The sequence below is a fragment of the Salminus brasiliensis genome, chromosome 2 (genome assembly GCF_030463535.1).
Source record: "Salminus brasiliensis chromosome 2, fSalBra1.hap2, whole genome shotgun sequence".
NCBI lineage: Eukaryota > Metazoa > Chordata > Actinopteri > Characiformes > Bryconidae > Salminus > Salminus brasiliensis.
The window spans coordinates 42,114,074-42,141,923 of NC_132879.1; the positions used below are offsets into that span (position 1 = coordinate 42,114,074).

The 27,850-nt window shown below is 40.9% G+C and overlaps 1 protein-coding gene across 5 annotated transcripts; it reads left to right on the forward strand.

Moving 5' to 3' along the window:
- The first annotated feature begins 656 nt into the window (after nucleotides 1-656).
- atxn7l1 (ataxin 7-like 1) lies at nucleotides 657-27,759 on the forward strand. Of its 5 annotated transcripts, none has more exons than XM_072672820.1 (12): nucleotides 658-846; nucleotides 3,715-3,816; nucleotides 11,068-11,150; nucleotides 11,546-11,729; nucleotides 13,318-13,754; nucleotides 14,873-14,902; nucleotides 17,983-18,065; nucleotides 18,886-19,127; nucleotides 19,490-19,685; nucleotides 19,909-20,030; nucleotides 20,446-21,109; nucleotides 21,855-27,759. In XM_072672820.1, the coding sequence occupies exons 3-12, from the start codon at nucleotides 11,135-11,137 to the stop codon at nucleotides 21,870-21,872; spliced, it is 1,992 nt and encodes a 663-aa protein (XP_072528921.1). In that variant the 5' UTR covers nucleotides 658-846; nucleotides 3,715-3,816; nucleotides 11,068-11,134; the 3' UTR covers nucleotides 21,873-27,759. The 5 variants fall into 5 exon arrangements, with proteins under 5 accessions (XP_072528925.1, XP_072528921.1, XP_072528924.1 ...); XM_072672821.1 differs by lacking the exon at nucleotides 658-846 and adding an exon at nucleotides 1,338-1,421; XM_072672824.1 differs by lacking the exon at nucleotides 14,873-14,902 and having other exon boundaries at nucleotides 657-846.
- The last annotated feature ends 91 nt before the right edge of the window (nucleotides 27,760-27,850 follow it).

Consider the following 27,850-nt stretch of genomic DNA (forward strand, 5'->3'; position numbering starts at 1 on the left):
TTGGGCTGTCCCTTTCCTAACAGTGTCCTTACTACAACAGACGGTAGCTACTGTTTATGCAAATGACACGGTGCATCAGATTTGGCAAAAACGTCTATTATATTTTAATTTATATTTGACAAACAATATAAATATTTCTTTATTTATATTGTGTTCGTCAGTGTGGCTGTATAGACACGTCAACGTCACGTTTGTATGTCCCTTGGGTATGTGCTTAGCGCCACACCGACAAACACAAATGACCCGAAACATATAGCTACTGTAAAACGTTGAAAGTGTGGGACTGTCATGTTTATATAGCTAGATAACAACAGTTATAATAACAGTTAATAAATGTTATATATTTAAAATGCAGTGCAGTTTCGGTCGAAAAGATCCAATAAAGTAAGTCAGTACCTTCTATTTTTATGCATTTGAAGATTCTAAGATTATTATTATTAATACAATAATTATTATTCTATTGCTGTTATTGTAAAATGTCATATTTACAATACTTTTTTTTTTTTTTACGTCGTTGTTGTTGACAGGCGAATTAAAGGTGTGCCCCCGTCTACCTCCGACACCCCGCATCGTGACACGACACTGCAGAAATGTGAACTCTTGAACTTGACGGTCTTCGGCCCCGCTCGTCCACTCTCTCCGAAGCCGCAGTCGAAGCTCGCCGAAGGTGACGTCACGGCGCTTCGCCTCTCTCGTCGCGCTGGCTGCGAAGGGGAAAGGAAAAAGCAAAGCAACAAGAAGGAAGAGCAATGGCGACACTGGCTCGCCAACAACTCAGCCTGGTTACGTTCGCGCACGGATCGCGGTCTCTCCTCCACGACGCAGCAGTATCACAGCCGGCGGACAGTAAGTGCGCGCCGCCGCTTGCGTCCTCGCGCTGTTTTGTGTCCATTTCGCACTTGTTGTCGACAGCGTTTTTAGACTGAGATTGCGCTAGCTGGGTGTCCTCCATGCATCTCCCCAACTGAAATAAATAACGCGGCAGCTGTATCAGCGACCGAGGGCAGTGTTTTCGGAAAGGCGGCGCTTCTCCCTGCGGGCGGCTGTTCGTGGGCCTCGGCCTCACTTTCCGAGCCGATGCGCTTCAGAGTGACATAATGGCACAGCGTGCGTGAGCGGGTCTAAGTTTTAGCCCGTGAGTGTCTCTCGTCCGAGTCTGCTTCGCTTCCACACAGCCACCTAGCTACTAGCAGCTGCGTGTGTGTGTGTGTGTGTGTGTGTGTTTGTTTGTGTGTGTGTGTGTGTGTGTGTGTGTGTGTGTGTGTGTGTGAGTGAGTGAGCGCTATCCTGCTGCCCGCGTCGCACAACAGTCCACTCTCCCCTCAACAACAACAACAACAACTCCCAACTTCTCGGTTCCTTTCGGATGAACAACGGACGTCTGTTGAAGCGCGGGCAGGTGAAGTAACTCAGTGGGGAAGGTGAGTCTACCATGCTGGTGGGCGTTTCTGCCCGTGTCACTGCATGTCATTATAAGCACCGGAGCTGCTGCTGCTGCTGCTGCCGCCGCTGTCGCCTTCAGTGATCAGTTAACACCACCCGTTCGCCTTCCTGTGCCCCGACAGGGCTATCTCGCTTTTTTATTCAAGTTTTATTTGTGTTAGAAACTTAAATGCGGTTCATTTTGAGGTCAAAAGTAAAGCTAGGTCAATTAGTGCCACACTGCCTGACAGTAATTGTCTCATGAACGGCTACAAAAATGGTGTTTACACACAGTGGCGTGTGGAAGAGCGCGCGCGCTCACACGTGCACTAAAACTCAGGCTTTCTTTATTTTCTTATTGTCTCACTGACGAGAACGACTCTGGGAATGTAGTTATCTAGCTAGTTATCTACAGACGGGCAGTTGTGGGGTGCTGTGTGTGTGTGTTTTGTAAGCCATGTGCAGAGGTTCTGGCGGTCTCGAATGGGATAGTGAGGGTCGAACGGACCGTTGTTCGCCTCGCGCTTCTTCCCCGCTCCGATAAAGACAGTTAGTGGAGTTTGGTGTTCTGGCGCCGCTCCACTCTGTTTGTCGAGGGGTCCAGAAGAGCAGTGACTCCTCTCCCTGTTGTTTGACTTGGCAGAGGCGGAGGAAATTGCTGTCGTGCTTTTGGAAGCACGGTTCGCACTGTTTTCTCGCCCGCGTATAGATTGGGGGAGTCCACGAAGACGGGACTGGGTTCCCTGAGAGAGACAGAGAAACGGAGAGGGAACGCCTATTGGCCCGTTCGGGCGACGGTACGCATCTGTGATTGGAGGGAGGCGGACAGACGCTGGCGCTGATTGGACGCTTCGTGAGGCACGGTTTGTTTGGAACTTCGCCTGGCTGCATGATCAGCCCGCCTGCCAAAAGACTAATGTCTGCCATTCACTGCTCTGTTCTGTTTCATTTCTGTGAGAGCGCCTGAACCCATACGAAAAACACCAGCATTATCCTTGCTACAGCTGCAGTTATCTGCGAAGGGGGGATTCCGCCTATTTCAGAGTTCAGATTGGCTTGAAAAATATCATCGTTTTGATGTAAACAAAGACATTTAGAATGCATTGTTGTAAAATGGGCAATCATTGAAAGTTGTTGACCATTTCTTTACAGTGGTGGTGATTGGGACCAAGGATCACAATGTGCACAGTGTCTAATGTAGACGTCTTATTTGCTGTCCAAAATGAGTTTATAGATCGCCACTTTTTGACATAATTTGAATCTGGCAGCTGTCCTTTTATGTTGTGTCCAAAAAATGGAAACCCGAAATAATGTTTTTTGAGCTCTGTTTTGTTGTGGAACACCCACTCTGAATAGATATTTTTCAAATGCATAATAAGCCAAATACATATCTCAAAGCTATCAGAAACCTGTCCCTGGCTTTTAGAGGCATTCAACTCTACCCCCACTGAAAGGCTGTACCTTTCTTTAAAACAGAGCCATTTAATAATTGTCTACACCTTAAACATTTAATTATACAGCAATTTTAATGGAAATCTATGGAATTCCCTTTTAAGTATCAGTGACCAAATGATTAGATGTGGTTACACTGGCTTAAAGTACACATTATTACTGTTCATAGAGCTGAAGTCAAGCAATGTTGCTAAGCTTGGAATGTTCTTCACATAAAATGTCTGACAATTTTTTTATTTTTTTTATTTTTTTGAGAAATTGGTGAGGTGCTATACACCTATACACACCTCACAGTTACTGCTAGGTTAAGAATGACTCTCCACCCAAAAGCATTTAGGCAAGAGCAGTCCTGAGGTCAGAATATGGACCAATAATAAGGGACCAGGGAACGGGTAATTTGTACTTGGTACCAGATAGGCTGTAGTCTCTCACACAGTGGTCATCATCCCTGCTTCTGGAGATCAGCCTTCCTGCAGCTCTAATCCATGTAGTGCCTGATCCATCTAATGACTGTGTTCAGAAGTTCTTGTTCTGCTGAATGCGGTGTTGGGGTTGGAGGTAAAACCTGCAGGAAGATAGATCTCCATGAGGACATTTGGTGACCACTGGTCTAACTGTACACTAGAATTGTAGGTCTGTGTTAAAAGTTTCCAGTGAGTGTATTTGATACACATTGTTCCAGCTCAGAAATGGTTCAGGACTACACACCTAAATTATAAACCATTCCACAGTCGTATTGGGTTTGTGACAGTAAGTAAAATAATAAACTGGAGGAAGAATAAACCACGATGTTAACACATTGCCTCTTACACTCCTTCGTTATCTTTCTCTCTGTCATAGATATGCACTTGTATGGCCAGTTCCCAACTTGTGAGGATTTCTCTCTTGAATGCAATGTCTGCACCCAAGTCGTCAAGCCTCAGGGCTTCCTGACCCATTACGGTAAGAGTGCCAGCGAGTGAGCTTCCAAAGCTGTGGTTTGTGGAGAGTATACTCAGCAGTTCTCTGCACGTTCTGTGAAATACACATGCAACTTGACCTCTTACTGCAGCCTTTCGTCACAAAATCAAAAAGCTCAGATCTGATTAATGGTTCTGACACTGCTCTATTTATAGCACCTCCAAACTGGAATCTTACATTCTGCTGAACATGACCTTGGCCTCTCAGAGTGCTGTCTGCTACTTATTGAAGGCTGAAGTCCCAGGCTGTTCATAATTTTGTTTTTTAAAGAGATTCTGTCGGAGTGTGTTCTGGGAAGTTGCATCCTCCTGGCTCAGTGGGTTCTCGCTCCATTGCTTTGAGCCGGAGGAAAGAACATAACACTGCTTCTCTTTATTAAAGCTGGATTCTGGAGGGGAAACTCAAGCCACTGGGTTTTTCTCCGGCTGTTGAGTAGCCAGCGCTGGCCAGCTTGGTGATATTCCAGCTGAATTCCACCACACACTGAAATTAGGGATCTTAAGTGGTTTTGAAGTAGGTGGGTGTGGATAAGTAGTGTTGGAAAGGTAAGTGAAGTTTGAGTGAAATTGGAGGTGTGGAATAAGCAGTATACATGAAGTGAGGTGAGAGAGGTTTGCGTTAATGCTGTTAGTGGTACAAATATTTATACATGGAAATAAGGAAATATTTAAAACTCATTTAAGTAGTCTGTGAGGAATTTAAAATGAAAATCACAATACTTTTTCATGATATGTACATATGTGAGACATTTTCAGAAAATGAAACAATAATCATGGTCTTTTTAGTACAACATTTTACTGGTAAATGTTTTCAAAGTAATGAAAATATCCACAAAACGCTCTTCTGAAGTATTGTAGCACAGGGCTCAGAGCATCTTTTTTTTGAATACTTGGTGATTCTGTGGTTTCTGCTCTTATTTATACATTTCACACAGCTCTTTCAGTGCTTGGCTTGGATGCATTTTACATGCTTTGAACCCCAATGGTCACTGGTGTACAAACGTTGTCAGACGTGTGTGTAGTCTACTACATCAAAAAAGTCACTTAATATAATTGCATTCACAATGAAGGAAGCAGTGTGATCGTGTAGTCACTTAAAAGCGATAAGCTTCTCTGTGCGTGAGCTGCTTGCTTTCATCTGCGCACTGAAGGAGTGGTGGAATTGTTAGTCAGCGGCAGAGCTGGGCTGTGAGAACGCTCGTCTCTGGCAGCGGGACGTGTTTACTTTCGTTTTTTTCACTCCGGCCTATTCCACTCCGCTCTGCCTGGCTCGCATCTGCCTCTGGTCTTGTGCCCTGCCCACGTGTACTGGCAGAGTGAGTGCGTCTACACAGTGGGAGGCAGCATACACACATACACACACATGCACGCGCACACAAGGCTCTTGGCAGCATGCTCTTGATCATGCCCCCTGCTGTCTCGAGCTGTAGTTTGTTTTGTGTGAAGGGGCTATGGTGGGAAGGTAGTGGGAGTGTCCTTGTGCTCTTAACACATAAACACACTCCGGTTTCTCTCTGCTAAGGGCATGACTGAAATTAAAATGATGTTTTATTTTTTTTTTTTAAGAAAGCTATATTTCAGAAGCAGTAACATTAGCCAAATGTTTCATGTGGTAAAATGGAATGTTTCTTAATGGATTTCTTAAACGGATGTTTAGAATTCACTAAGCAATATTCAGTCACTTCTGAAGATCAGAATATTTAGCTGACAATGGGCTGCTGCTCTGTAAAATTAGCATATTATTCTTTTTAGTCCCAGGTTTTTCCTTTAATATAGGGCTGGGCCCAACTCAGAATATTGTCATTTGAATCAGGTCCCCATATAGACTTTCTGACAGTCAGAATATCTATTGGAATTCAGTGATGATTGTCAACCATATCAACATAGCCTCATAGGAACACATTTGTAACATTAAAAATCAATAAAAGGCAGCTTTTTGTAATGCAAGATTGATTAAGATGTTTATAGATGTATATAGACTATATATTTTTATTTTACTTTAAAGCAACCTGACAGAGCATGAGCAGTTTTGCAAAGAATAGAGTTTGGAGTAAAATTACAGTGTCCAGATGTGCAAGCCTGACTGAGACATACCCATGCAGACTCAGTGCTGTGATTGTGGCTAAAGGTGTATTTCCTAAATACTGACATGAAGAAGGTGGGTATTCTTTGTCATTGTTTTCTACATATTATCAAAAATTGTATTAAACATCAATCTATAAATCATTTTATCATCAATTTATAAAAGCAATAAAAGGGGAAAACATCCAAGAGGGTAAATACTTTTATAGTCACGGTATATTGAATCTGCCCAGATGATCTTCAGAGACATGGGATGTGTCCCCAAAATGTCTACAAAAATCCATATTTAGAACGTCGGTTTGAGTGTGGTTTACATGAACCTTACCCTGCAGTGCAGGGCAAAATGGAAGGGGAGGAATTACGCAGATCTGGAAAATGAATGCAATGCTTCATCACTTTCTGTTAGTAGAAACAGGTTAGTATGCTAATATTTTGTGTACTAACCTGCCAAACTCACTATTAAAAGTAGTTAATAGTGTTTACCTTACAGTTTTAGAGTGTAGAACAGTAGTGTAGAATAGTTCCTCTATCGATACATCCCTCATTTTAACCATGATGGTGTTATGCGTGCCAAGTTTAGCAGTTCAGGATGACTGTATTACGGTCATAGAAGTAAACAGATTGTGAACTTGGCCTATGTGGACCTTCAATGGCTGATGTTAATAGCCAACCCATGTAAGAGTCGGGCTCTACACTGTCTGTTAGCCTGAGAGTGGAGAAGAGGCACACTGCAGCTGCCAGCCTCCCATGGGTCAGCTCAGGGGTCAATGACTCGCAGCTATTCAACTTCCAGAGTAAGAGAGAGAGAGAAAGAGAAAGAGAGAGAGAATACTCTCGTTTGCAAGAAGCCATGCTGTTCCCTGTTGTTTTTTTCTTTTCTCCTTTCCCTCCCTTTCACTCTTTCTCTGTTGTTTTGGGTTTTTCCCCCCCTAACCGTTGGCTGGCGGCAGTGGAGACAGGCTAAGTAAGTGGTGCTCTGGATCAGCGTGTGTATGTGTGTGTGTGTGTGTGTTATTCAGAGACTAGGCTTTTGATCCCAACCCTCAATGGCCTGTGCGCTTGCCTCACTTTCAGTGCCTCTGCTTTTGGTTTTAGTTTAGACCATGTCCCTGGAGTGTGTGTGTGTGTGTGTGTGTGTGTGTGTGTGTGTGTGTGTGTGTGTGTGGCGGCTGTCTTCCTGCAGTTGCCGACCGGATGTAAACAGAGGCAGCTGATCTATGTGTTCTGTGGGTGTGCTGTAAGGAGCTGAGTCTGGCTTCCTGTGGCCTGTCAGGCTTGGTGAGTGCTAATGCTAACACGCACACAAGTGTGTTGGGGGAGTTGTATGTGCACCCTGGACATGTGGGTGAGTTGTGACCGTGCTGTGTTGTTTAGGTCAGTGCTTGGCGAGTAGCATCTTTGTGACAATTCAGTTGGTTTACTTGAACACTGTGCTAAGTACAGAGAAAGGTGTTGAAATTTGTGTGTGTGTGTGTGTGTGTGTGTGTGTGTGTGTGTGTGTGTGTGTGTGTGTGTGGTAATCACCAGCGTGCTGTTGAGAATAGGTTATAAAACACTGGCCGATGTTTAAGGGCCCATATCCTTTCGATGAAGTCAAAAAATGTGCCAGTCACCAGTCAATTCAGTCCCTTGCACGGACATTAAGCTGCTAAAACAAACCAATTTAGATTAGCTGTGTTTTAACTTTGCGTTTCACAGACGATAAGTTGCTTACATCGCCCCAAGTTTTTCACTTGTGGGTGTGTGTAGTACACAGTTGGGACACGATTATAGCTTCTATAGTTTCATCCTTTCTCATTAGTTAACCACCAGTGCATGTTTTTTTTCTTCCTTAGTGTGCCAGCTAGTCCTGGTATACTATAAAATAGATTTATGATTTATAATTTCTCTTTGTAATGCATGTTTGTAAGCCTCTATCTGTTTGAGGCCGCTCGAGTTGATGCATGTGGGCATGTACAAGGTCCAGCTTCCTACAAGAAAATGCAATAGCTGAGACAAATACTGAAAAATGTTATTTAATATGTGTATTTAATAAGAAAATTATATTTACGCAATAAATCAATTAATAAATACTCTATTTATTATATATATATATATTTATATTGAATTGAGGAATCAGAAGCTGGGGACTGCAGTTGATTCAAAGAATTCGTTTGGAGCCAGTTGTTTAGAATGTTGCTTCACCGCCTCATGATTCGTGCACTCATAGTAAAATGACTGGTCACTTATTGCTCTGTCGCCTGCAAGTGTGAAAGCAGGGTGAGGAATCTACACAGGGGTGTAACAGTACATGTATTTACACTGAACTATCATGGTACGGTAAACGTTGTCCCATAGAGATTACACAGTACAGTACATGGCTGAGTGTAAAAAAAGACATCAGTAAGACAAATGAACAAAGACTGTCAAAATACGTCACTAAAACAAACAAACAAATAGACTTGGCCAAAATAAGTTACTAAGACCAACAGACTGTCAAAATAAGTCACTAAGACAAACGAGCAGACTCTTAAAATAAATCACTGAGACAAACAAACAGACTGGGGCAAAATAAAAGTCACTAAGACAAATAAGCAGACAGACTAGGGCAAAATAAACCCATGCAGACTCAGTGCTGTGATTGCGAATTGCCAAAGGTGTATTTCCTAAATACTGACTTGAAGAGGGTGGGTATTAATGGAATCACTTATTTTACACTTATTTATAATATTCTTTGTAATTTTTTTCTACATATCTATTATCAAAATTTTAATTAAACATGATTTCAATTTATAAAAGCAATAGAAGGGGAACACATCCAAGAGGGTAAATACTTTTATAGTCACAGTATATTGAATCTGCCCAGATAATCTTCAGAGATATGGGGTGTGTCCCAATTGTATACTAATTAGTAATACTAATTCTTAAGTTGAGTATCCTTAAAATATCCACAAATATCCATATTTAGAATGTTGGTTTGAGTGTGGTTGAGATGGACTTTACTCTGCAGTGCAGTGCAAAGTGGAAAGTCGAACAAACAAACATTTTTTGTTGAAATGTATTTGTATAGCAGTTTTACAACATGAGGCTTACATGTGGCGTGTGGCTAGTGTGTTCATTTGGGGTCTACATTCATGGCCTGCAAAAGTTTGGAACCCCAGTCAAAATTCCTGTTACTGTGAAACCCTGCGAGTACTCAGATAACTTTTACCAAGGTCTCAGCACCGTGGGCTGAGAAATACAATTACTTGATGCCCACAACGCAACAAAATCTAAGAAGAAGCCAGCAGATTGTTTGCAGGGAGCTGTTTCCTCAGTCTGTGACATGCTTAAGAAATGTCTAAAGTTGGGTTAAAAGGAACCCTGGACATCAAGCTGAGATCTGGAAGACCAAGAAAACTTTCTGAGAGAAGGATTGCTAGAAAGGCAAATGAGAACCCCTGCTTGGCCGTAAGAGACTTTTGGGAAGATTTAGCATACACTCTATTGGTGGTGCTCTCTTTTCTCAGTGACCGTTGCACAAAGTTGACCTTGATGAAATAGTCATCAGAAAAACGTCATCACCACAAAATTAAAATCAGAAGTTTTCGAAAGAACATTCTGTCCTGTGGATTGATGATGCTAAGATATAACTCTTTGGCCGCAGTGAGCAAAGGTATGTCTGGAGAAAACAGGGTGCATAATTTAACGACAGAACGCCACTTCAATTGTTAAACACAGGGATGGATCGGTCACGCTTTGGGCTTGTGTTGCAGCCAGTGGCAGGGGAAACATTTCTCTGGTACAGGGAGAAATAGATTCAGTTAAATACCTGCAAAAAAGGGTGGCTTCTTTTTGGAGCAAGATCCTACCAAGACCCTTACAGAATAAAACGTCTTTTGCAAGAAGGAATGGTCAGAAACCCTCAAACAAGAATTGAGACTCTTATCTGGCTAACAAAATATTTACAGGCTGTGATACTTGCAAAAGGGGGTGTTACTAACTATCTACTAACCGTGTAGGGAACCCAACATGTTTGCTTTACACAGTAACAGATGGAACAGATGGTAATTTTGCTTTAACTTTGTCTTTTAGCAATCAGGTCTCTTTTCTTTTTTTGTTTTATAAACTTGGTTAGCTATTCAGAACAACATATATTTTCACCAGGGGTTCCCAAACTTTTGCTGTCTTGGCTTGTGGATAGTGTGTAACTTCACAGCTTCTATACGTGTTTTTAAACACTACCAACACAGCTTATATCAAATATTTTATTTATTTTTTTCCTTTTCCTCCCAATTTGGTATCAAGAATTAATTTGTAGCTCTCTGTAGCACTAGCAGTGCTCCCGACACAGAGTGATGAGGGGAGAGGGTTCCATCTACTTACCCGAGGCTCAGGACGCTGATGGCAAAGCGGCATGGCTCGGAATTTGAACTCGCAACCCCCAGGTCTTAGTGGCAGTGCAATAGACCGCTGAGCCGTTCAGAGCCCCCAAATATTGTACTTTTCTAATGTTGAATAGCTTACAATTAACATACTACAGTAAGGCACATTTTCAGCTTCTCCTTATTTTTTTCTGGACTGAAGTTTTGTGGATTATTACATTCAATTTTATTTTGCATGACAGCTCTGTTCTGTATTCTGTAGCTGCTGTGCTTAGTTAGGAGTAGCAGCGTGCCTTCGCAAGAGGTGGACTTTGGCCTGCTCCAGCTGCTGCTCAGCACCTACAGACCTATTTACACACCTGCCGCGCGGTCCCACAGACTAATTGCAATAGAGGTCAGAGGGCCCTGTTGTTTGTGCCACAGCGCTGGTGTGAGCCTGACGCTGTTCAGTACACTGTAAGCTCTTCCTCTCTTCTCTGGCCGAACAGAAGCCAGTACAGCCAAGGCTTTGGAGACATCACAAATGGCACTGCAGGTTTATTTGGCTGAAGTGTGTTGGCTGGGGGAGAACAATGTCTGGGCCAGCTGCCAGGACGGGGCGAGGGCCGTTATTATTGTTTATTTAGAAAATAAAAGTATCCGTTCTTCTGTGTTGATGTTTGTCAGTAGTAATATGTATTTACTGTCTCTCTGACCGCACAGCTGATGAGCCGGTGTGGTAGAAAAGACACAGCATATTGGTGGTGTTTGTAAATATATGTGTGTGTGTGTGTGTTTTTTATTTTGACCTTGCTGATTTACCCCTGCAGGTAGCTGGGGAATAGTTGCACATTGAGCAGAGAGGACAGCCTCCCCCACCACAGACCCCTCAAAGCCATGCACAGCAAGAACCGTAAGTGCTCTTAGCCACTGTGTTTTTGCTCTGCATCTCTCTCTCTCCTTTGCTTGCTCTCTCTCTCTCTCTCTCTCGCTCCCCCCCTCTCTCCCTCTCTCTCTCTCTCTCTCGCTCTCTCTTTCTCTGTCTCCACAATGCTTTATTGAAATGACTGTTACTTGTTGTATTGTTGCCAAAACAATTGGCAACAAACATACACATGTAATTAGTACCGAAAAGATCCAAGTTTCAGACAGAGTGAGTTCCAGCCCCGTTTTCAGTTGTTATTATTATTATTATTGTTATTGTTGTTATGAATCAGTGACTTTCTGAAGTGTTAGGTGGTTGTCGAACTCTTACTTTTCTGTGTGCCTATGTGAATGATTTATTTCTCGTGTTTGTGTGTGCCGCAGAGAGGAGACACAGTTCTCCCAGCAGCTCGCGAGCCCCTCTGGTTCCCATGAAGGCAAAGATGTCTCTGAGCCAGAGTGAGGTGGAGCCCCTGCCATTCCGTGTGCCTCGCGATTACCCGCACTCGCGCTTCAACAAAGCGCCACTAGCCGTTTACCCACCCAAAGGAGGACGCAACAAAGCCTGGTGGGTGTTGCTTTGAGAACGGCAAAGAGACTGTTCTAATGTGAGAAGAACATTCAGTAGTGAGGATTTGATGGTTTTGTGCCCATATTGCAGTCATTATAGATATGTGTAGGCTGTGAGTTATCACATACTCATTTCTTTGATATCAGCGCAAACTGAGCTGATAATTCAAATTGACTGCTTAGTTATATTTATCTGTCCACTGATCAGCACATATCATAAATTGAGACAAATCATTATGATTGTATGATAGTATGATCTTTATATTTCAATTCATGATCTTTCCATTTTGGCGAGTACATTTGGTCAAAATAGCTAGACTCACTGCAGCGAAGACTGTGAGGGACTGTCTGCAAAGTGCGAATACTGTTTAAAAACAGAACATTTTACAGAGAGAGGTCTTGAAATCTAAGATGGACAAAATGCAAATATCTGAATATCCAGAATACTGGAAAACTAACCAAGCAAAAAAAAACCTAAACAAAAAAGTGATGTAAGGGGCAACAAAATGCATATGTATGAACATGAAAATGCATGGGGCTATATATGAACAGTTTATCTTTGCAAAGAACACCCTAAGTCAGTGTAACCACATTGTATGTACACACTGCACTGTGTCTCTTTAATTAGACAAATGTCATGATATTAAATGTATCAGAATTGTCATGCTGTTGTTAAGCAAAGGTATTAATAATTATTATCTCCAATATAGTAAAAAGGCTAAAAATGCATGCTTAAAATATGACTAAATATTTACTAATTTCCTAAGACTTGACTTAAATGTTTTGTTAACTAAAACTAGACAAAAACTAACAATGACAAAATTACTAAAATGTGACCCACACTGTTAATTTTTAGAATCGTCTGCCAAAATTAAGACTGGTAAAACTGATTCACTTCAGATGCAGCGTCTGTATCATATAGCTTGTAAAATGCATGTGTACCATAAGGGGAAGCTCAAAGTGTGATTTGTATTTACTGCAGTGAGGTAAGAGTTACACTTTCCATCTGTAGGGGGAGCCCAGTAGCAAGTACCAATTCTCACATAATGCTGCTTTAAGGGCCGTTCTATTACTTTATCAGCTGAAGTTGATACACTCACTTGATTCTTTGCCACTCTAAGTGAAAGTGTAGACTTTAGACACGTCAGACATGCCCAGGAATTGTGACTGAACACATTTCCCTTTTAGTAATGAATGAAGCTCCTTATAAGCTATAGCAGGGAAAACTATGCTGATTTTTACATTTAAGAAACATAACATTTGAGTTGCAATGAGTTGCTGGGCTTTAGGTTGTAAACTTCCATCTAGAATGAGACTGCTGATACAACTTTTACAGCTTGCTAGTTAGTTCCAAAGTTCCAATGCTGCAACAGAAGACCCTCTAATGTTTTTATAATGCCATGTAATCTGTCCGAAGGAACAGATTACAGGCAAGTGTCCGAAGTGTTTACAGGACTGTTTTTTTTTTTTTTTTTTAAGTAAGTGATAAAAAAACATTTTATTCTAATTTGACAATGTAATAAACTCTCTCTCGCTCTCTCTCTCTCGCTCTCTCTCTCTCGCTCTCTCTCGCTCTCTGCCTGCAGTGTTTCCTTACCTGTGGTGAGTCTAGAAAAGATGCCGTGTTTCACCAGAACAGAAGGAGTGCATGTTAAAGTCAACTCCACCACTTCCACCCTTTCTGTGCCCTCTTCCTCCTCTTCTGTGTCTTCCTCAACATCCACCACTCTCAAATCTGCCCTCACATCACCAGCTTCCCACAAGAATCAGGAAAAGCTCCTAAACGGCCGTGGCCCCGTCACCCCGCGTTCCACCACGCCTCCACAGCTGATGGACGGACGGCCAAGTCCCTCACGGTCCCCACTTGACAGACGCACCACTTCTTCACCTTCCTCACAGGACAGAAGACCTGCTGCCTCTCCGTCTCCATCCTCATTGGACAGAAGAACTGGAGTCCCCTCCTCTCCCTCAGATAGGAAACAACCTAATGGAGCCAAGGGTAGCAGGCAAAAGAGAGTTTCAGGTGAGAGGAAGGAACTAGCATTGATTTACATATCGTCACTGTCACACTGTCCTTTGCTAACGCTGTGCCTTACGAAAAGAAAAGCGCAAAGTGGCGTGGTATTACTGAGGCGGTAGTTTACTACATAGCAAAAGGTATGTTCCCCATCTCAACAGTAGAGCAAAAGGCTTCAAACGGCTGAACAACTCTTGACCCACGATACCAGTTGCCCAGTCCCTATTTCTTTACATGAAAAGTTCTGCCTTACACGTTCATTCAGGTCAGACAGACCCTTTCCAACCGCCTTGTGAGAGTAAAACATTTTTCCTAGAGGACAGATATATGGTCAGGATGTAGAGATTTGGGCATTGACTTTATCTGTCAGTTGGTAAGTGCATATTTGAACAAATAACGTTAACTGCTGTACTGTTATATTTCTCAAAGCTGTAATTAAGCAGTTAAAAGTTGATTTAACTGTATGCAGTATCAGTTACATATATCAGTTACATATTTGTTACTCATTTAATAAAAAACATCCTCTATTAAATTAGCTACAGCATACGATGTAAAAAGTCCTTGTACTAGACAGTTTTTCCAAAATGAAGTATACCCTAATTTTTCATTTTTAAAAATGCATTTTATACAGTCCTACTAACTTACAATTGTAACAAAATTAACTTAACCCCTCTAAGGTGATATCATATTTCATTAAGCCTAAATTAGCTTCCATTGTACAAAGTTCTATTTAAGATACTGTTTTAAAAAGTAAACTAATTTTTAACCAGACATGGCATGGATGCATTCAGCTAAAATATATTGAGGTATGATTTAAAAACAAAAAAAATGTATTAAATACTGTAAAGTTGACATTTTCTGTGATTCAGGGTTGTTTTCTGTGACAGAGACAATATGTATGTGTTTATTTTATGTATTTTATCTGATTTATCTATATATGCATGATAATGATTAGGAGTGTGTGTGTGTGTTAGTGTGTGTGTGTATATGTGTACACACACACATACACACACACACACACATATATATAATGTCCAATTTTTGAAAAACATCTGCTTACTTTGTGCACTTTAAAGGATTACTGTTACTGACTTTAGCCCATCTGTTGCTATACAACTTTTCAGCACACCTCCAACCCGTTCACCAAAGGAAAGGTAGGTGTCCATGAATAGCTACAAACTAGCAGTGTAGGACAACTGTAATTGATGATGTCGTCATAATGAAAAGTTGTTTGAAATAAACTAGATAAAAGTCTAAGTTTAACTACAGTTAAAATTGGAAATTTAATTTGAAGCATTTTTTCATTGCATTGTTAAAGTTAATGAATATCTGCTTCCAGACAAGCCATGACGGTATACTGATATAGTGTAAAATCTACACATTTAAAGCAAAGAATTTTTGCTTTTTCGACGTCAAAGTCAAGCTTATGTGGTAAAACTTGTTTTAAAAATCACTTTGTGGGGAGTTAACAATGACTATTTAGGCCTCCACAAAATTATATGTATCCTTTTGTGATGCTTTGTTACACCAGACTACATTATTAACTATAAGGATGATCCTAAGAATGCTGCAGATTTCTCTTAAAACATTAAGGGATGCTCAGTTCTATGTCTAGGTTAGGTTGGGCATTATATTTTTTCACGAGGGTCACGAGTAGTCCGTGATAGTTCAGCAGTGGTAGCAGAGCCCCAGCTGATGGCTCTGTGGAGAAGAGAGATCTTCCACTCCATATGTTGTTTTTGCACTGCCTGGCTGTGCTCCAGTGCTGATTTACGCAGTGTCGTTCACTGGCTCCAGCTGCTTGATCTTCTGTTTCTCATAAAAAATCACAACTACTTCCTGTCTCTTAAGCAAAGTCCAGTTGATTTGAAAGCTTTGTGACCGAAACCGATTTTTATGTTGCTGATCATTTTGATGACTAATAATATTGTCTGAGAATAACAGTTTGACTAATAATCTCACTGCTTGATAGACTGATACATTAGTAGGCTGATCTTATCGAGCCATATCCAAAACCCATTTTAATGTGGGATGCACAAGAGCAGGTATGGCCAAAAACTGCTTCTGTTTCTGCTCCATTGTTGAACCGTTTCTCTTCCTGTAAATTTCCACCAGCAGTATGATGGGAAATAATCTCAAAATTAATATAGTTGCAGACTTGCAGATAGTGACCATGCAAGATTCACAGTCTTTGTAAAATCATCTGTGAGTCATGACTGATTGTGTTTAGATGTGTGAGTGTAAGACTTTCTCAGAATTATCAATAGTCTCCTAGTGTATGGATAGCATTGGGCAGCTGTACTACTTATGTCCAAGTGCTTATTAAACGGTTTGATGGGATCGCAGGATTAACCAGTATACAGTGATGTGATGATAGTAGCTAGTAATTTACCCTTTTTATTTCCATCATAGCACTACATGCTGAATTTAGGGGTTGGCCACCAGACAGGATTTAAGCCTAATTCTGTACTACATTTTGCTTCCAGCTGAGAATCTCCATTCAGAATGCTTTATAGTCCTGGACCTGTCTGGAAAACTATTACTTGAACTAAAAATAACTTGAAAATGCATTCAAACCAAAATGAACCATTCATGATGCTAAATGTGTTTTCTACGGAACTGATGACAAATAACAACTGTTTAGTATTTATCAATATCGATCAACACTGTTTCACTAAAACTGTTGTATGTTTAATTTTTTACCCTTTTTACCATTGCATTTTATCAGCTGATATTATCGGCTATTAGAAATGTAAAAAGTCAATATTAAAATCAGTATTTGTCACAACCGTTTTATACGAGTCAACACTTTGCTCTGAAACCATTTGTTCAGTATAGTCTGGGGAATCTGCAGTTTCACAGTTGTAATAGGTGATTTATTGTAATGGGAAGTCTGGACAGCTTTTGTGAACCAAATGACACGTTGCGAGATTGATTCCTATGCTGTTTTAACACCTCCCTATCTGGATGACCTTTTGAGATTTAAATCACTTTGAAGACATTCACACCTGTAGTTTGTTTGCTCTAGTTCGAATCAGTTAACAGGTTTGAACAAAACAAACCATGTGAGAACGTTAGACCTGTATGGGTCAGGAGCAAGAAAGCAACGATAGAAATGGCATTTGTTTATAGCTGTAGTAATTATGTGGGCAATATTTTGGGTTAAACTACACCTGTAGAATATTTATTATTAACTTGCATAGTAGATCTGAGAGTTGGGTCGGATCAAGGTCCGATCACGTTCTCACCACAAACTAACTGCTCCAGAGTTTGCTTGGGACCGCACCAAGACCACAACAACTGCACCAAGACCCCTGAGAGGAGGTGGTCTGTGCAGTTGTTGTGGTCCACATCCGATTACTGTGTGTTTATGGTGTCCAAATGAATTGCACCAAGGATGAAAAAGAACCCGAGCCCTGAGACCTGAGACTGAAAAATTCAGGTGCCAGTTACTGTAAACTCTTACAAATTCCAGCATGAAATCCCCAAAATGTATCGGTATCTTTGAGGACAACCTTCTTTTTAAAAAGGGTTAAAAAAATATTCTAACACTTCTCTTCATGTTCATCCCTCTTCCTTATATGAAGATTATTTCCAGTACATTTGTGTTACTAAGCGAGTCACCTCAGTACCACAGAGTATTAGTGAAATATCTGTCATTCAAAACCAAGTTTTGATACTCCAGGTCTTAGTAGCATACTTTGTCGAATATCTGCTGATTGGCTTTCTGAATTATATTCTGTATGCATGTGTTTAACAGCACTATTTAGTTAGGCTGCAATCCATTGCAATCAGTAATTGCAATCATGTACCCAAGTCCAGCACCTCATTTCTAATTTAAAGTCAGCCTGCACTTTGTTTTTTTTAAACCTTATTATTTCATATCCTTAGTCGTGGTAAGCAATATCCATATACCTCGCTTCCTCGCTGCAAGCCTTAAATATAGCTCAAATAAAAATGGCATAATTATTGGGACAATTAACATTTAATACAAGGGGCAAAAATAAGGTGGAATATTGATGCCTAATGGCATATATATGGCATTATACTTAAAGTAGGACTTTGGTGGGTTTTAAAAAAAAAAATTATTACAGTTCTTGTAAAGGGAAAATTTTATTTAATATACTATGTGTGTTGGTCAATGTAAGTGGCATGTATTGTTTATGCTTTCTATATGTGTATAACTTGAATGGATTATTGGTGTATTGTTTGTCTTTGTTGCACTGTTCTTCAGGGAGAGTCTTTGATCCAAATAAACACTGTGGAGTGCTGGACCCAGAGAGCAAGCGGCCTTGTACTCGATCTCTTACCTGCAAGGTGAGTAATGTGCCTCAGTTTGATCCATTTTTCTGTTACAGTGCTGTAAAAAAGTATACATTTTAATGCTAATTCCTTTTATTCAAAACAAAGATTTATTCCAAACCTATATAATCTGTGTTAAAAAAAAGGTAATTACCCCCCCAGATACTAAATCAACCAGTTAACCAAATTGACAGTTGAGTTTAACTTCACTACCCACACCCAGGCATGATTCAGTGCCAGATCTGTTGAATCCAAACATCACCTAATTAGATGTAGGCTAGAAGATCTCAAAAAGAAGCATGTGATGCCAGGTTCTGAAGAGATTCAAATACGGGTTCAAAACGAAGTCACTGGAATAGACCAGTCTGGAAATGGTTACAAAGCCACTGCTAGGGCTCCAGGACCTTAGCAAACCACAGTGGGAGCCATTATCCACAAATGTAGAAAACTTGAAACAGTAGTGAACCTTCCCAAGAGTGACTGCCCTACCAAAATTTCACCAACTGGACATTGACTGCTCACCCAGGAGGTGGAAAAATAAGCCAGGTAAAGATCTAAATAACTGCAGGTCTCATTTACCCCAGTTCAAAAATTCACAATAAGAAAGACACTGGACATCCATGGGAGATGGCATTTTTCACTGTGTTTCACAATGAGAACATTGCGTTCTCTTGCGTTGCCTATATTTTTTTGTTTTATAAAAATTCTATCATTTATGTTATAAATAGAAGAGATTGGGAAGGGGATGCACTGTATATACTATATATGATGTTGGTTATCAGTCAGCAAATTATTTATTAGCTACAAATATTGCATATGCATGTGTGTTTGGCAGACCCACTCTTTGACTCATAGGCGTGCGGTCCCAGGAAGAAAGAAGGATTTTGATATTCTATTGGCGGAGCATAAGGGGCGGACTAAGGAGAAGGAGACTGGGCAAAAGAGGGAAGCAGCAAGCAGCCAGTCAGCTCAGTTGACCCAGTCACTTGATGCCTCATCCAGCATACCCACGAGCTGTCATAACGGGAAAACCACTCCCACTCTCAAACTACGGCTGGCCAATACGCACACACACAGGTAACAATAATAAAAAAATAATTTAAATGACAAAATGGGATGGAACATCATTACAGCAATAGAACAAACTTTTTTTTTCTTCTGATGTGTAATCAACAAAAAGTACTAGTAGAATTTGATAAAGAGAAGTAAGGCGTTCCCAAGCACTTTCACACATGCATTTTTATCCAGTAATAAACCAATAATGTAGAGTACCGCATGCAAACACGTCCACCACCAATTCATTGGCTTGTGTCTGGATCCTTGCGGCCTGAATATTCAAACCCGCTAATAAGAAGAGGAATGCACACACGTTTGTCAATGTAGTTCAGATGTTTTCATGTTATGTTGTTTTAAAGGATTTCCTCTGTGCATGGTTGTAGGGGGTCTGGTGGTGGGGGTGCGGTGGTGCTCAGCTCTACACCTGTGCCCGTTCCCGCACCTGACCCGATTCTGCCCAGCTGGCAGAAGTATGGTGGGGATGCCCATGTATCCAGCGATGAAGAAGAAGCTGAGCTCCCTGAGGAGAATGAGAAGCCTGCATATCATAATGTTCCCTACCACCCGCAGCCCATGAGTGTAAGAATAACATAAGCTCTAATGTTAGTTGCTCTCTATGGCTTATGTGTTCTTGGTATGTAAACCCACACAGGCATCAAAAGTTCCATTGGTCTTCTGTTTTTATGTAATTCAGTTATTCTGAATTCAGTTTGATTGAAGAGTGTATTACATGAGGTGAATGATACTTCAACTTACTACTTACAACTTACTTACTATCGACTCCCCTTCCTCTGCTGGTCAGTGGTGTGCGTTCAGTAGCCGAATGATGGGGCGGGGTCACTACGTGTTTGACAGACGCTGGGACAGGATGAGGCTTGCACTGCACTGTATGGTGGAGAAACATGTCAATGCTCAGATGTGGAGGTAAGCACGAATTACAGGTCTCAGTGAAAGAACTGAATTCAATTTCACTGTGGCATCCTGATTATCTTTGTGTGTACAGTGTCTTCTGATAGTATTAAAAGCCAGTGACACATTTTGCAATCAGTATTTTTAAAACAGATTCATATGCTCATATATTAATATGCACATATTAAAATATAATAGGCATAGTAGCCATTAAAATAGGTTTGGGAAAAAAAAATCAGCAGCTTTCAAAGGAGCTTGAATACTTCCGCAAGGCATTGTATGTGGGTGCACAGAATGTAGGGCAAATCAAAGTCGGTCTGTTGTCGTGACGATGCCCTTTTCGATTAGGTGCACAGAACGCTTTATTCACTGCAACATATGACCCAGCTTCCTGCCACAAGCTGATGATGTCACATCCTCTGTGTTCTAGAAAAGTCCCCCTGGTGGCAGACTCTGTGGTCAGCACATCCCCAAGCCCATCTGCAACATCTCCTCTGTGCTATCCTCCTCTCCCCAACCCCACTCCTGCACTCCCCCACGCCCTTGACGGGGTCTCCATGGTATCATACTCTACCCCTTTCTCCCACAATGGTGCGGGTGTCTTCTGCATCAGAGACCCAGACCCCAGTCCCAAGCTCCAACAGACTAAAGCAGCCAAACCAGCGAGAACCACGGGAGAGGTGGCGACTGTTAAAAAGCGAAAGCCTCCTCCCACCTCTGAAGCCACCACGTACCGGAAGAATGGGAACGGCTACCACCCGCCTCCAGGCCCCGCCCACATCAGCAATGGGACAGCAGCTCTGAGTGTTCGGGCTAAGCCTCGGACAGGAGGGCAGGGGCCCCGGGACTCAGACAAGTACGCCAGCGTGGAGCTTTCCTTGCCTCAGGCACTGACGGGGGACCACGGAGGCGTCTTATCTCACAGCCCACTGCCCTGCAGCTCTCCTGATTCACGCAAGCGCAAAACTTCAGGCCTCGGGGACAGGCCTGGCAAGATCACCAAAACGATGCCACTTGATGGAATCTTTCGAAAGACCAGCACCAGTCTGCTGTCCTTGGCGACCGAGGCTTCTCAGAATAACATCTCTAGACTGGTGAGAGCTAAGATTTAACGATGCTGTTAGTCAGTTGGTGCCATATCATAGAAAAAAAATCCTTGCTCTTTAGAAAATGAAAGTTTGGTGTAAACAAATATATTATTTTTTACCTACTTCACAGAGACCATAGATAAAAACAAAACTGCTAAAATATCCTGTTTTTTACTTACAGAAATATGTACATACAATACATGATTTGTTGATTAAAAAATGCTGCAACTTTACCTCTTTACCTCGGGCATATCAAACCAACTTCCTTCCAGGCCACAGGTCTGCAACCGTTAGCCTTTTCCCTCTTTAGTTCATGAAGGCTTTACTAATTGGCTGACCTCGGATGCTGAAACTTGCAGTGCTGTGGCCCTCCAGAGCAAGAGTAAGGTGGTGTGTTCTCAGTCTAGGTCCTGAAGTAGCACTGCCCTGCGCATGTTAGCTGCCTCCCCCAAATAATTAACAAGCTAATTTTTCGAGGTGAACTGGGTGTATTACAGCAGGGGCAACACTGCAGCATGCACTGATCAGGACAGAGGTATAAAGAAAGGTAGTAAGAATATCTAAATATATTTTTTGTGTGATCATACAAATAAAAGTCAATATTAGAAGCAAAAAAGCAGAAAATGACCCTTCTTATGTATTGTGAATCCATGTACAGTTAAACACTTATACACAAAGCATGTAATCAGTACATTTGATTTACATGGCTGCATAATGTATGTATGTATTCAAATACTCTGTGTGTTTTCAGCCCAAGGTGCATCACTGACAACGAGTGAGATGGAGCGAGAGTTGAGCAGCTTCACGGTGGTGTCCTTTTAAAGCCCTCTTTTATACATTGGTGGAAGTCCTTCTGCATGCAGTGCTGCGAGTCCACCACACTGTGTCCACATGCATCCTTCCCATTTCCGCGCCACCCTTGGCTCTCTGCGCTTCATGGCCAGGGTCTTCTGGTCTCTGATCTGTGTATGGAGGGGCTCTGATAGGTACCCACCACTGCACCCCACCATGTGAAAGAACTTTCTTTTAAAAGTGTGGTACCCCTCCCAACAGAGTGGAAAACATGTTGGAAATGGCCGTTAAAATGTTTAGTGTCCGGTCACAAACCATGCACATACAAAGACGTCTCAGATTTTTAGGAATCATTGTGGGGTGTTTTTTTTTGTTGTTGTTTTTTTTTAAAACACCAGCGGTTGGTTTACGTGGTCTGGCAGTTTGAGTGCTAAGGAGTTTAAGGAGTGTGCTGGAAGAGTGAGGCAGGCTCACCAGACTACCGACCGCACCGATCTAAAGTGCACTTAGTGTCCTATCATGCCTGGACTGCAGGCTACTGAGGAAAAAAGAAAAAGTTTCACCAAGGGAATATTTTATAGAGTACTTTTTGGCAAGCTGTATTTTTCTAAAGAGGATGAATTCAGGTTTTTGAGTATTTTTTTTTTTTTTTTTTTTTTCTTGTTGCAAGTGTTTCTGGGGAATACAAATGTCAGGACTTACATCCAAGTTGTAAAGCAACCTAGTATAGTGTTGAATTTTGTATAATAATTTATCATTCTTTATTAATTTTCTAACTGACATGAGTAGGGCTTAAGGTGTTGCGGAAGTATATTTGTATGTCATAAAAAGTTTAAGTATTATTATAGAGACTTTATTGTTGGAAATATGAGTACATATCTTTTTTTGTTGTTGTATTTATTATTAGTATATCTCAGAGCTAAAGGAATCTAGAGGTCTTCATCTTCCCGGATCATATGTATATTCAAAACTTCATGATTTATGCTGAAAAACAATCCCAGTATTTCTTTGCTTGAGGGTCACTAAACACCTGCACCCCCACCTCTCCTCACCATCACAGTCACATGATCAAACAGACGAAGAAGACCAGCTTTTAACAAAGTATGCCTCCTGAGACCGTCGCTGGAAAAAAGAAAAGTGTTCTGGAAAGAGTTGTGAAGAGTCAACCATGGCAGCCTTTACAGTAGACAAGGATCATCGAATCTGAAGCTGATTGGAGTTTCCATGTGTAGCATTTTCAGTGGAGTTCTCCTTGCTGGCACAGCTGGAGATCAACTCTGATGTTTCTTTTCAAGTACTTAAAGTTACAATCAGTACATTTGGGATTACCCCCCTGCTTTTTAGAATGGCCACTGTTCAGTTTGTTTTCAGTTGTTTGTCCATGTTGGACCCGTTTGATGTGGAGTTTAACACTGGTGAATTTATGTGTAATTTAATATTTGTATTAAATACTTGTAACTTAAAACTTGTACTGATTGTAGCTTTAAGATCTTTTAAAAGATGTTAAAGGTTAGACAGTTCTACATGAAATAACACTTTTGTCTCTGGCTTTATGTGGTAAAACGTCATTTCTATGCAGCCCAGCAGTGTAGTTAGTCATTTGTAGGGATGTCCTTGTCTGATCCAGGTAGGCATATTTTATTGGATCAAGTATCAGCAATGTTCAGCCCTATATCAATTCAGACTGTAAACCACTATGCTTTAGCAATAGAACACAAGAGGGCATATGCTATCGCGAATAAGGTCGCAGATTTGGATGCTGTAGATCATCACTTCTGTGATGCTATGCGTGATGATACACAACCTCAAGTGCTCCATTGTTTTTGTACAGCAGTTTTTTTCCCCAAAATAAAGAAACAAAATAAATCAAAGAAACCTTGAATTTCATACCGGATTTAATACTGTCAGTTCCTTCCGCCCAAAAGTAGTTCCACGAGTTACTTCTATGCAACAATTCCCTAGCATGCCTTAACACAGTAGGCTACAAAAGGCATATGGTTTCTTTTACATGCATTGCATGTTAATGTTTTTGTCTTTTTATGTGTGAAATCCATGGATGGAGTGTTGTTTCTTTTTGTCCCTTCATGTCTCATTGCTTTAATGGTTCACAGGAAGATAAACTCAGGGTCCACTAAACTCCAGGACCAACTAAGTAGAGGTTATTTAATGTACCGGTTAAGCTCTGTACACAGTCCAAGATAACTACTTTGGACTACTACCGATACAAGACTCCCCTTTTGTGGTACGGATAGAGTTATACAGTTATAGTTTGAAAAAGCTTCTCAACCAATCAGATTGTGAGGTTGAAACTAACTGCTGTATAATGACACATTACATTCACTGCAGTGTTTTACAGTTTCTTGGAGACAAATTATCAGATGGGGGGCAAAAGCACTGCAGAATAACACATTATATACAACAGTTTACTAAAAACTGGAACTGGAATCGGGACATTCCTAGGCATTTTCTTGCCTTTGATGTATTGATAAAAATCATTCTGTAAGATGCTTAAGCCAACCAGTTTCACTTGGGTTGCAGGAGACTTTGGATTACGCAACAAAAGTAAAGCTTAAGTTTAAGCATATTTCAAGCAAATACAGGTTTATTGAAGTTTCACCATATAAAGCCAGTTTTACTGTCATCCTACAGAGTAGAATGTTGTGGTTGTGACTAACCTTTTTATGGATTGTGTTGAAGGCATAAATGAATGGTTGGCCGGAGTATCAGATGAATATGGCTTATCACTTACACCAGATGTATTTAATCAACTAAGACAGCGTTGATGTCTGAGGTGTACTTATTTAGTTTATAGTGCTAAAATTGCTTACAACTCATCTCTGTATATACAGGCCAAAGCTGAAACAGCATAGACAGATTTTCTTTAAACGTTGAAGCTAAATTGGAGTTACGTTATCTATTCCACGCTGAAACTGGTAAATGTTATTCCTGGTCATTTGAAATGCCTGCACAGACATTTGCATAGTCTATTGTTTTTAAACTTAAGGATACTGTGTTCCAAACCTTGTTGGTTTGTCTGCCTTAAACAAATGAAGAGACAGATGTCTGTTTTTTTTTTTTTTGGGCATGTACTTACAGAGATGAGATTGGTTACCGATTACAAGTCCAGTGTGTGTTAGAAAAATTAGCCTAGCATCTCCTATTCTAAATCGGAAACCAACTTTCGATTCCAAACATGACTTTGATGGTACACTCCATCTGGGGTAATTGATAAATCATGTCTACTATTGATCTTGGAACTATTTCTTCAAACATGTCACCCCTGTAATGCCAGATCCATTCTTGCTGTGGAACCACAGGAGCCAGTCTTCATTATTGTGCAATTTGTGATTGATCTTTTGGAGCCAGAACTCCTTTCTTTTATTTGTATAGATTCCCTTTTTTGCACGTTTATCCTTTGATGGGAATTTAATATGTTTCTATTTATAAAAACGTATTGGATATATATTGAAAAACAGACAAAAATGCTTGTACAGTTTTGTCAAACAGCAGTATATACTGTGTAAGGACATAACTCTGTGATCCCACATCCCATAACAGTGCGTAAATGCCGTGCGCAGCTCACCCCATAGACATGTGTCGTTATTACCGTGTTGCCTTGCTGCTATGCAAAACTAGCTGTAGGTCAACTACCAGAGCTAAAAAAAACCTAACCCCAACAAGGTCTTCACCTGCAACGCCTTGCAGGCAGTTATGTGCAGTGCTTCCACAAAAGGATATGGAGTTGGTAGCATGAATGGAAGGTAAAGAGAAAGAAAGCTCATAGGTTTCTCCACACCACAGTGTCCATAAACATGAAAACTGCGAGAATAAAGTTAACATGGATATCTTCTGGTTATTAAACAGAATATAAATAGCCTGAGGAGAACCAAATTTAAGCAGATGCTTACCCAGTAAAAAGGGCACAGTGTTTTCTTGGCCAAGAGATGGTGTCACCTAATCCCACAGTGAATTTTGCTTTGGATCATCATGGTTATATAAAATAGCACTTAAAAGAAAATTCAAGTATTTTTCGACCCCATCTCTGTCTACCAAATCGATATGGTCAGTTGCTATCGACAGTCATTTCCCTGAGCAGAACAGAAAACTTACTGATTCATAACAGGTAAATGCACTTGAATTATTGATTATGGTAAGATATAATAATAACAGTCAATAGGGACTTTGTCCACCCTTTTTGCTACACTAACTTCTCTCCTCATCTGGGAAAGCGTTACACTAGATATTGGACCATCACTGTGGGGGGTTTGATTGCATTGCGTTTACAAAGACCATTTGTGGATATTTTGTCCTGGATCACCAACACAACTCCAACTCGTCCCAGAGGTCTTTTTACCCTCTTAGCATTGGAACTGGTGATCTTAGGCTTATGTGTGACTGTTCCAGACCCATTGGCAGTTCTTTTCTATGAAGATTATACAATCTCTCTCTCTCTCTCTCTCTCTCTCTGTGTGTGTGTGTGTGTGTGTGTGTGTTTGCAGTTTAAAAACCTATGCCTTCTTAAAATAGCTGAATTCACGTAGATTAGATTAAGTTAGATTAGACGGAGTGCCTGGATACTGTGGTGTAGAGACTGAAAACACTGGAGTATTCCTTTAACTCCAATGTTGTCTGCCCACAACATTGATCATATGTGTTGTACAAGAGAGGTCGCCAGTCCCATTGGGCATTTCCACATTTCCCATCGCACACGTGATACAGCTCATCATGCTATTCTCAGTCTGTGCTGCAGCTCATGAACAGAGCATGGCTTTAGAATTTGTTTGTTCAGGAGGCTCTAGCAAACCTTTTGAAGGGTTTTATCCCTGTAGAGTTATTACAGAATTGAGCCTTTAGTGGCAATGTTTATGCATTCAGTGGTCAGATTAGTTCATTTTGGTGGAATGTAGGTCTTCTTGCAGTGACAGTGAAACTTGTTAAATTTGCTGTTGATGCACCTCATACTCCCCAACATTCTGTCATACTGAATCAAAGCTTATCTTTTTTCCCCAGGTATCGCACAAAGCGTCTGCTGTTGCTTATACAATATTTGCAAGGTTTGAATTTCTGCAACCCCTGCGTTCAAAGGAGTCTTTAATTTGATTCATAATGATGTAATATTTTTTAACCAAGCAGCCCTGCTAAAATATATGCATTTAACATGCATATAGTCCTGGCCAAAAGGCAGCCTTATGGCATGAATCCATCACCAGAAAGAAAATGTTCCATTCCACTCCTTTGGGTTGACCTTTCCCAAAAGCATCATATCCAAAAACTGATCTTTAGGTAGAGCGGGCTTCGGTGGGAACAGTCTTTCTAACTTCCAGGTGATCTAAACACTGTGATGCTGTTGGGAAGCTTGACCCCTGACCTTTTTAAAGTAAATTCACTCTACTGATGAATACATGTGTTATGGCATATGTGTGCATAAGACTACTTTGCTGTTATTTGTGAATGTCAATGATGGAAAAAAAAGAAATGAGATGTTTTGTATGAGATGCTTATCGAAACCGACTTCTGGAGTCCCCAGCTCATAATCTTATACTGAATCTGGTACTTTCTGTCAGAGACGCTTTTTAAGGATTCTGGCAGAAACAGTACGAAGGACAGTCTTTGTGCTGACCCAGCCATAACAGATGCGTGATTAGCAAGGCCTTATTTTTATACTCTATCAAATAAAATCCACAGTCTCTCACGAAATGTGTTAAAACAACAATCTGATGCCTAAAACCTGTTCTGCGTGTCCTTGTACCTTTCTTTGCTCTGTTGGCCTGTGCATTCTCAACAATTGAATAGATGTGTATTTTCAGGTTTGACTATGTTTTGAATTTCAACTGTTACATAAATACATTTTTTTACCTGCTTAACTTGTCTCGCATTTTATCTCTCAATCAAACACAGAAGAGGTCCTTAAGAGGATGCAGTGCTGTACCAAAATTAAGGAATGGATGTTGCCTC

Coding starts and splice junctions, on each gene's coding strand:
- atxn7l1 (XM_072672820.1), top strand. Junction 11,730..13,317: donor GGAGGACGCAACAAAGCCTG/GTGGGTGTTGCT, acceptor CTCTGCCTGCAG/TGTTTCCTTACCTGTGGTGA. Junction 19,686..19,908: donor ACCACCCGCAGCCCATGAGT/GTAAGAATAACA, acceptor TCTGCTGGTCAG/TGGTGTGCGTTCAGTAGCCG.